Below are 10,684 nucleotides of genomic sequence, written 5' to 3' on the forward strand. Positions count from 1 at the left end.
TCTCTACGATTTACGGTTTCTGAGTTTTGGTGGTCCACCGACACCGGTTAATTTTCAAAGGGGCATAACCCTACCAATGAGTCGTTGAATCTTTTCGAATCAAATGTAACGAAGAACCGGGGTCTGGTCCTGAACAAATTTCACCCTTCGTTTTTTTTCTATCTATTACGGTTACGGTGTTGGAACGATAACAAGGTTTTTTGGTTTCGGAGGGATTACTCCGAACCGACAAAATATTTCGACTAACAGGGTGAGTTCCGGATAGGTATTCATGACACCGATACAAAGTGAGAACATGAAAGCGACACGTCTTACGGTTTAGGCTGCTAACTTCGTCAAAGTTTGGCGGAAAAAGAATAATAATAAACAGAAGAAATACAGTAAGGTCTTTCCTTATAGAAAAAGGAAAGACCTTAATTAGGAATCGAAAACAATTACAGAAAAAAAAGTGTGAGAAAGATAATAATCAGAAAGGTTCTTAATGTCCTTCAACGCAAGAATTAATGATGTTATGCCATGATCCGTAATTGTGATATCATTCCGGTATTGTATTTACGTTCACTGTTATCTATCTTCCTGTACACTTAAATCAATCAAAATTATAAACAATTAAAATGGCTCAGGCTGCTTCTAAAACGTGTGAAATTTGTGTTTCTGGACCAGGACATAACTACTGTGAACAGTGTGACCAGCTGTTTTGTGATGGATGTAAAATATCGCATTTACGGACAAAGATGAGCAAAAATCACACATTTCTAAGTGGCCCAAATATCAACACGGAAGTTAAACTATATTGTAAAGAACATGATGAAAACTTTATATATTATTGCATGGAATGTAGTTTACCAGTCTGTAAGATATGTGCTATTAAAAATCACAAAAAACATGATCTGTCGGAGATTAAGGAATCACTTGAAAGTATCAAGGCTGAAGTAAAAATTGATGTTGAAACGAAAATTAAAAAGCTACAGTCAAAGATAGCAGATATTAACCAAGGTACCCATACATATCAGGCTGATGTACAGAAAGTTATCCAGGCTATACAAGAAGAAGGCAGACACTTGAAAGAGATGATTGATAAGAAAGTCGAAGGTCTAATTATCACGCTGAAGGAGAAAGACACTAGGAATGTTAAAGCAATGAGTTAAAAACAGCTTTGGATAAGGCAAAGAAGCAGCAGAAGTTTTATCAAGACACCCAGGGTATAAAAGATACTACGAAGTTGTTACAAAAGCTAAAACAAATAAAGTCACAAATCGATCAAATAGAAGAAATACAGATTCCTAATATGCCATCAGTCAAATATGACAAAAAGACAGTAGCAGAGAGTGAAATAGGGAAACTATTTGGAGAACTAACATTTGGGTAAGTTTGTTCTCAGTTATTGATTCTATGAAATTGCTTTGAAAATATCAATGTTGTCTTTTCATATACTTTGGATATCTCTTTTCAACTGCATAGGGTTGAATAAATATGGCATCTTCTGCGTCTTGTTTCAATTATATTATGTATTTGTATCTCAGATAATCAAAGTTCTCCAGATTCAATATAATATGCGATATTGCAATGTATGCACTGTTATTCAAAATTGTCAGTGTTCTCGGATCATTGATTAATATAACCAGCATTTCATGAGTTACAAAACAAGCAAATTTATGCAATGACTTTATAGAATCATAAATATATGTTTACAGTTTAAAGTGGAATTCAGTAGGATTCAAAATCCTCCTAGTACACATTTGAATTTCAATATTTATACTTTAAGTAATCAAAATCCAGTACAAGTCAGCATTCCAATATCTACTACTGGATATTAAATATCCAAATGTGCAAAAGAATGATTCTGAATTTGTAGTAAATGTCTAATAGGATCAAGGATAGCTACTAAAACAAAGAAGACGTCGTTATACTATAATAATGATTTTTTTTTATTCTAAAGACAAAATGTCAAATACGTTGAATTCATTTTGGTTTTTGTTAATATTGTCATTATAATTACTCACAATTGACCAGCAAATTAAGTTATAGTCCAAAAATGAAGTTATAATTTGATTAAAAGTTATGACATACCTGTACTCTAAAGAGATTTCAAAACCATAAAGGACCTTTTATAAACTAATGATATAAAGAATTTTGGAAAAAAGGCTTTGCTGTTAAATGAATTCATAGGAAACTGTAACTCCAATTTATAAAAGGTTGTTTTGGGCTCCTTCTGAATCCTGTTGTACCGTAATATACAAATCTCAAAACTGTTTTTTTTTAAATTATTATGACTAAGACCTATACATAATTTCATTCCGTATACATGGTATAGACTTTATTAGGTGTTTAAGTTTCATTGTGTCGTTGGCTTTTCTGGATGAAGTTTGATAAAACGACTTCACGCCAAGAAGTCAGCAACCAAAGAAAATCTAAACGGTCTTAATAATAGACATATATATGATGTGTTAGTACAAACTTATAATAGACATATATATGAAATGTTAGTACAAACTAATAATAGACATATATATGATGTGTTAGTACAAACTATTAATAGACATATATATGAAGTGTTAGTACAAACTAATAATAGACATATATATGAAGTGTTAGTACAAACTAATAATAGACATATATATGATGTGTTAGTACAAACTTATAATAGACATATATATGAAATGTTAGTACAAACTAATCATAGACATATATACGATATGTTAGTACAAACTATTAATAGACATATATATGAAGTGTTAGTACAAACTAATAATAGACATATATATGAAGTGTAAGTACAAACTATTAATAGACATATATATGAAGTGTTAGTACAAACTAATAATAGACATATATATGAAGTGTTAGTACAAACTAATAATAGACATATATATGAAGTGTTAGTACAAACTAATAATAGACATATATATGAAGTGTTAGTACAAACTAATAATAGACATATATATGAAGTGTTAGTACAAACTAATAATAGACATATATATGAAGTGTTAGTACAAACTATTAATAGACATATATATGAAGTGTTAGTACAAACTAATAATAGACATATATATAAAGTGTTAGTACAAACTAATAATAGACATATATATGAAGTGATAGTACAAACTATTAATAGACATATATATGAAGTGTTAGTACAAACTAATAATAGACATATAAATGCAGTGTTAGTACAAACTAATAATAGACATATATATGAAGTGTTAGTAAAAACTTATAATAGACATATATATGAAGTGTTAGTACAAACTTACAATAGACATATAAATGCAGTGTTAGTACAAACTAATAATAGACATATATATTAAGTGTTAGTACAAACTAATAATAGACATATAAATGCAGTGTTAGTACAAACTAATAATAGACATATATATGAAGTGTTAGTACAAACTAATCATAGACATATATATCAAGTGTTAGTACAAACTTATAATAGACATATAAATGAAGTGTTAGTACAAACTAATCATAGACATATATATGAAGTGTTAGTACAAACTAATAATAGACATATATATGAAGTGTTAGTACAAACTAATAATAGACATATACATGCAGTGTTAGTACAAACTAATAATAGACATATATACGAAGTGTTAGTACAAACTAATAATAGACATATAAATGCAGTGTTAGTACAAACTAATAATAGACATATATACGGAGTGTTAGTACAAACTAATAATAGACATATATATGAAGTGTTAGTACAAACTAATAATAGACATATAAATGCAGTGTTAGTGCAAACTAATAATAGACATATATATGAAGTGTAAGTACAAACTAATAATAGACATATATATGAAGTGTAAGTACAAACTTATAATAGACATATATATGAAGTGTTAGTACAAACTAATAATAGACATACTTGAACCTGCAGTTTTCAATTAAAAAGTGGTAGTTCAAACTTTATTTAACAATTATTATCAAAATCTTATCAAATCAATCACAAGGAAAACATTCCGGCAGGGCATACACAAAGAAAACATTCCGGCAGGGCATACGCAAGGAAAACATTCCGGCAGGGCATACACAAAGAAAACATTCCGGCAGGGCATACACAAAGAAAACATTCCAGCAGGGCGGGCATACACAAGGAAAACATTCCGGCAGGACATACACAAGGAAAACATTCCGGCAGGGCATACACCAGGAAAACATTCCGGCAGGGCATACACAAGGAAAACATTCCGGCAGGGTATACACAAAGAAAACATTCCGGCAGGGCATACACAAAGAAAACATTCCAGCAGGGAATACACAAAGAAAACATTCCGGCAGGGCATACACAAAGAAAACATTCCGGCAGGGCATACACAAAGAAAACATTCCAGCAGGGCATACACAAAGAAAACATTCCGGCAGGGCATACACAATGAAAACATTCCGGCAGGGCATACACAAGGAAAACATTCCAGCAGGGCATACACAAGGAAAACATTCCGGCAGGGCATACACAAGGAAAACATTCCGGCAGGGCATACACAAAGAAAACATTCCGGCAGGGCATACACAAGTAAAACATTCCGGCAGGGCATACACAAGAAAACATTCCGGCCGGGCATACACAAAGAAAACATTCCGGCAGGGCATACACAAGGAAAACATTCCGGCAGGGCATACACAAAGAAAACATTCCGGCAGGGCATACACAAGGAAAACATTCTGGCAGGGCATACACAAAGAAAACATTCCGGCAGGGCATACACAAGGAAAACATTCCGGCAGGGCATACACAAGGCAAACAGCTATTTCAATAGACTGTGTTTATTATAACCCACCTTTTGCACCTGAATAAGTGAAAGAGGAAAAGAAAACAGTAGTTTAAATGCAATTTGGAAACCGATTTTTTTTGGATTATCTCAACACAGGTAATTCGATTTGTTTATATTTAGAAATACACTGTTTTATTTCATTTCAAAATAATTTACAACTTTAACGCACATCTAAGATGTGAATGAAATTGTTAATAAGATCATTATTTTTACGCAGAGAAACTGTTAAAAAAGAAGAAAACCCTAAACCTAAGGAGAACGTCAGGTTTGTATTGATAATAGACATTTAACATAGTTGTTTCTATTCTTCCCATTTCCATGTTCATCTCTTCTGTGGATTTGACTTTTTCTACACTAATACAAATAATCAAAATACCTAGGTTTGTCATTGTAAGTTATATTTACATATAACATTGCGTTATACTGTTCGTGATCTCTATACTTATCCTTTGTTCAATTGGTTTTGATTCCAATATAACCGATGAGTATGATATTAACCATTCGCACGTATACTTATTGGTTATCAAAAGTACCATGATTATAATTCAATACGCAAAACGCGCGTTTCGTCTACATAAGACTCATCAGCGACGCTCAGATCAAAATAGTTATAAAGCCAAACAAGTACAAAGTTAAAAAGCATTAAGGAATTAAAATTCCGAAATGATGTGCCTTATACGCCTATGGTAATCTATTCTTCGGAAAAAAATTCAATATTTTGTTACAGGAAATTGATAAAAATGACCACATAATTGATATTGATGTCAACACCGATGAGTGCCTACTGGGCCGGTAATGCCATCGGGGATGAAACGTCCACCAGCAGTGGCATCGACCCAGTGATGTAAATAGTTATCAAAGGTACCAGGATTATAATTTAGTACGCCAGACGCGCGTTTCGTCCACATAAGACTCATCAGTGACGCTCAAATCAAAATAGTTGTATAGTCAAACAAGTACAAAGTTAAAGAGCATTGAGGACCCGAAATTCCAAAAAGTTGTGCCAAATACGGCTAAGGTAATACTAAGTTATTATATGTTAAATAATGGTTCTTTCTCTTGTAGACATGTTATTATTATATAGCAAACCCTAAAACGAATCAGTGATTTGCAGTACCATAAATTGCTTTAAATTGTGTCTCTTTTTTTCACGTAATCGACTAATGTTAGCGACGTTGTTTTTAGAATATAGATATGGTTTACTTTTGCTAGATCAGACTAAAGGGTTTCACGATATATATAAACAATGTAAATATATGTTATTCGTTCAGTTTAGCTTTCCAAAATATCATACATTAAAGTATTCATGATTAAAATTTCTCCAGAAAAGAGATCAAAGATATAAAATTACACTTTTGAAAAATTGCCTAATTATGGCGCATAATTTTGATACAAGTGAGATGTTTAGCGATATAAAACCAGGTTCAATCCACCGTTTTCTACATTTGAAAATGCCTGTAGCAAGTCAGGAATTTGACAATTCTTTTCCATTCGTTTTTAATGTGTTTTGTCATTTGATTTTGCTATGTGATTATGGACTTTCCGATTAGATTTTCCTCTGAGTTCAGGATTTTTGTGATTTTACTTTTTGATATGAGATTAAAATCTCTGAGCAAAATTAAAGGTGAGTATTCAAATAATAAGTTACGTTCGAATATTTATAATATTAAGATCAAATTCTGTGAAAGTTAAACATCTCCCTTGAGAATATCTAAATATGATATCTTTTATAGAGTTACAAGAACAGCTAAACAATACAGATACAAATGCACCTGGTGCGGGTAAGTGTTATGTTATGTAGTTCTCTTTCGGAAAAGTACAAAAGACTAAGTACAAGTGCACAGTTCATTATGAAATCAGATATGCAAATTTGAAAAACATAGATATGTAAAGCACAAAGCAAGTTTTTCCCTTTAAATAAAATGTCATTTTATGTTAAAGATGTTATAATACAATTATTGAAACAGATCTGTGTCTATCAATTTTTAACCTTTATTGTTTATACAATACACATTGATTCGACTTTCCTGAATGATATTATCGAAACGCGCGTATAGTATATATAGATTACTACATGACATATTTTATTTTAGACCCTTTATCAGTCATAGATCTAAATATTATATCTTTGAGTATTTATGATAAAACTCATTTCGACTTCTCATTCTAAATTAGTTATGTATCGTCAGACTCTTACCTTTACCTATTTTAAGTGATATGATATATTCGGGAATATGTATTCTACGCTTATGGAATTACTGTTAAATTCTAAATCGTAAACTCAAACGAACATAAAATATTTATCAAATAACCACAAACTCTAACATGGGAGACGCCACTTGCAGAGACAGCCGCACATTTTATAATAAATATCTAATATTGTATATACATTTATAAGTAGAACATTGTGGAAAGTTCGTAAAAATACACAGGTATTAATCAGCTTTTACTGGTTTCCCCATACTAGTGGCCTACAAACCTTCAAATAAATTGTATAATTCATATAATTTTTTGTTTGCCAAAATGCTACTGTACACTTTGACTTCAATTGATCGAATGACTTTAAACCATCTGAGTATAGTGCATGAACTCAAAATTCCAATTGAACCGACATTACTATAATTAACAAAACACGTGTCAACTATAAACAAACAACATTTTTACATGTTCGATTTTGTACAACTTTGATAAATACATATAAAAGACTGTTCCTGAGTAAACAAATATACCACCATGATAAAGAGGACACAATAGTTAATTCAACAATGTAGAGCCGTAGAACTTTTTTTTAACTTTTGGAAAAAAAAAGCATTGTAATAATAGCAGACATCATTAATATGTTAAGCCCTGTTTATGTTAATACTGAACCTGAAATATGTAAGACATAAAATAAACATGTCCTCATTCAGTAACTTAGTCAATGGTTGCTTTTTTTATTAAAACCTGTTAATTTATTAATATTCTCTTTTCACTACCCCAAGACTAATTACAGCTTATCAATTTAAATATCGATACTTGTCTGTCGCAATGTAAATGTCATGCTCGTACATGTTCACATTTAAAGGTTATTATTAGTTTGAAAAGAGGAGGTAGCGATGCTCCTATCACAAAATCGTTGAGACAGTGTTTTAAGATATACATGTTTTACGATCCCGATCACAAACGGGTTAACTGAGACGACTTGGTTTCGTCTCAATTTTCCGTATAAGTGCCATGCAATCGCAGTTTTAGATCTTTGAATAGGAGAATGAATGTCTCAAATGCAATTTGAACTATAGCGACATACTTTACTGGGTGTGAATGGAGGGTAATACATGTATATCAGAAGCATACCATGTCAACTCTTCATACTGGAAGTTATGTGTTGATCTGGTTAGTCACTTCAATTTGTCTTCTTAATGAAATTCCCATAATGGGGCTACGATTTTCAAAAGACGAACCTATGATAGGGATCTAGATGGCTGTTGATTAATGACATCGATGTATTTCCGTCGTAATTATTTTAACCCAATATATTCATGATGACCTTTTCTTTTGTTCTGTCCAATTGGTTTGCTTTAATTTGGATTATGTTGAATAAGTACACACATACCAATGTAAACGTTTAAGGGGGTCTCCAAGTTAATATCACGCAAATCGTATGATATGAGTGGTACAACATAATCTTTTTCCCACTGCTTTTTTGTTTCCAATGCAATGTTTATACCACACACATGATATATAAGTCAAAGGTATTTTGAATCAACAGTGGATGGCTCAGAAAATTATTTTAAAGTTCACTAACAATGCAACAAAATGTTGTACAACACGACGAGTTATCTCCATTTTTCAATGAATTGTTAGTCTTTTCTATGTATTTTATTCTCTTTATTTCTTGCAGTTAATAAAAAAACAAAATTTAACGTTGAGAAAGAATGAACTTGTTATATGAAATACATGAACAACTTTTGAAAACAAAATATGTCAAGTGCCATCCAATGCCTAGTTTTTCCATGGACACCCTCTTAAATGCATAAAACGGAAACATTGAACAACATGGGGAGTTTGTCTCCATCATTATAACAGAAACATTGAACAACATGGCGATTTTGTCTCCATCATTATAACAGAAACATAGAACAACATGGGAATTTTGTCTCCAACATTAAAACAGAAACATTGAACAATATGGGAATTTTGTCTCCATCATTATAACGGAAATATTGAACAGCATGGGGATTTTGTCTCCATGATTATAACGGAGAAATTGAACAGCATGGGGATTTTGTCTCCATGATTATAACAGAAACATTGACAACATGGGGATTTTGTCTCCATCATTATAACAGAAACATTGAACAACATGGAGATTTTGTCTCCATCATTATAACAGAAACATAGAACAACATGGGGATTTTGTCTCCATCATTATAACAGAAACATAGAACAACATGGGGATTTTGTCTCCATCATTATAACGGAAACATTGAACAACATGGGGAGTGTGTCTCCATCAATAAAACAGAAACATTGAACAACAATGGGATTTTGCCTCCATCATTTTACGCAAACATTGAATAACATGGAGGTTTCGTCTCCATCATTATAACAGAAATATTGAACAACATGAGGATATTGTTGCCATCGTTATAACGGAAACATTGAAGAACATGGGAATTTGTCAAAATCATAATAACAGAAACATTGAACAACATTGTCTCCATCATTATAACAGAAACATTGAACAACAGCGGGATTTTGTCTTCATCATTATTACAGAAACATTGAACAACATGGGGATTTTGTCTCCATCATTCTAACAGAAACATTGAACAACATGGGGATTTTGTCTCCATCATTATAACGGAAACATTAAACAACATGGGGATTTTGTCTCCATCATTATAACGGAAATATTGAACAGCATGGAAATTTTGTCTCCATCATTATAACGGAAACATTGAACAACATGGAAATTTTGTCTCCATCATTATAACAGAAACATTGAACAACATTGGGATTATGTCTCCATCATTATAACAGAAACCTTGAACGACATGGGGATTTTGTCTCCATCATTTTAAAAGAAACATTGAACATCATGGGGATTTTGTCTCCATCATTATAACGGAAACATTGAACAACATGGGGATTTTGTCTCCATCATTATAACAGAAACATTGAACAACTTGGGGATTTTGTCTCCACCATTATAACAGAAACATTGAACAACATGGGGATTTTGTCTCCATCATTATAACGGAAACATTGAACAACATGGGGATTTTGTCTCCATCATTATAACAGAAACATTGAACAACATTGGGATTTTGTCTCCATCATTATAACGGAAACATTGAATAACATTGAGATTTTGTCTCCATCATTATAACTGAAACATTGAACAACATGGAGATTTTGTCTCCATCATTATAACAGAAACATTGAACAACATGGGGATTTTGTCTCCATCATTATAACAGAAACATTGAACAACATGGAGATTTCGTCATCATTATAACAGAAACATTGAACAACATGGGAATGTGACTTCATCATTATAACAGAAACATAGAACAACATGGGGATTTTGTCTCCATCATTATAACGGAAACATTGAACAACATGGGGATTTTGTCTCCATCATTATAACAGAAACATTGAACAACATGAGGATTTTGTCTCCCTAATTATAACTGAAACATTAAACAACATTGGGATTTCGTCTCCATCATTATAACAGAAACATTGAACAACATGGGGATTTTGTCTCCATCATTATAACAGAAACATTGAAAAACCTGGGGATTTTGTCTCCATCATTATAACAGAAACATAGAACAACATGGGGATTTTGTCTCCATCATTATAACAGTAACATTGAACAACATGGGGATTTTGTCTCCATCATTATAACGGAA

The 10,684-nt window shown here is 32.0% G+C and overlaps 2 protein-coding genes across 2 annotated transcripts; both read left to right on the top strand.

Moving 5' to 3' along the window:
- Positions 1-614: 614 nt before the first annotated feature.
- On the top strand, positions 615-1,148 carry LOC139484510 (transcription intermediary factor 1-beta-like). Its single transcript, XM_071268242.1, has one exon. The coding sequence runs from the start codon at positions 615-617 to the stop codon at positions 1,146-1,148; it is 534 nt and encodes a 177-aa protein (XP_071124343.1).
- A 140-nt stretch (positions 1,149-1,288) lies between these two features.
- Positions 1,289-4,785, top strand: LOC139484511 (uncharacterized). Its single transcript, XM_071268243.1, has 2 exons — positions 1,289-1,365; positions 3,963-4,785. The coding sequence occupies exons 1-2, from the start codon at positions 1,289-1,291 to the stop codon at positions 4,783-4,785; spliced, it is 900 nt and encodes a 299-aa protein (XP_071124344.1).
- The last annotated feature ends 5,899 nt before the right edge of the window (positions 4,786-10,684 follow it).

Source organism: Mytilus edulis, chromosome 8 (assembly GCF_963676685.1).
Source record: "Mytilus edulis chromosome 8, xbMytEdul2.2, whole genome shotgun sequence".
Taxonomy (NCBI): Eukaryota; Metazoa; Mollusca; class Bivalvia; order Mytilida; family Mytilidae; genus Mytilus; species Mytilus edulis.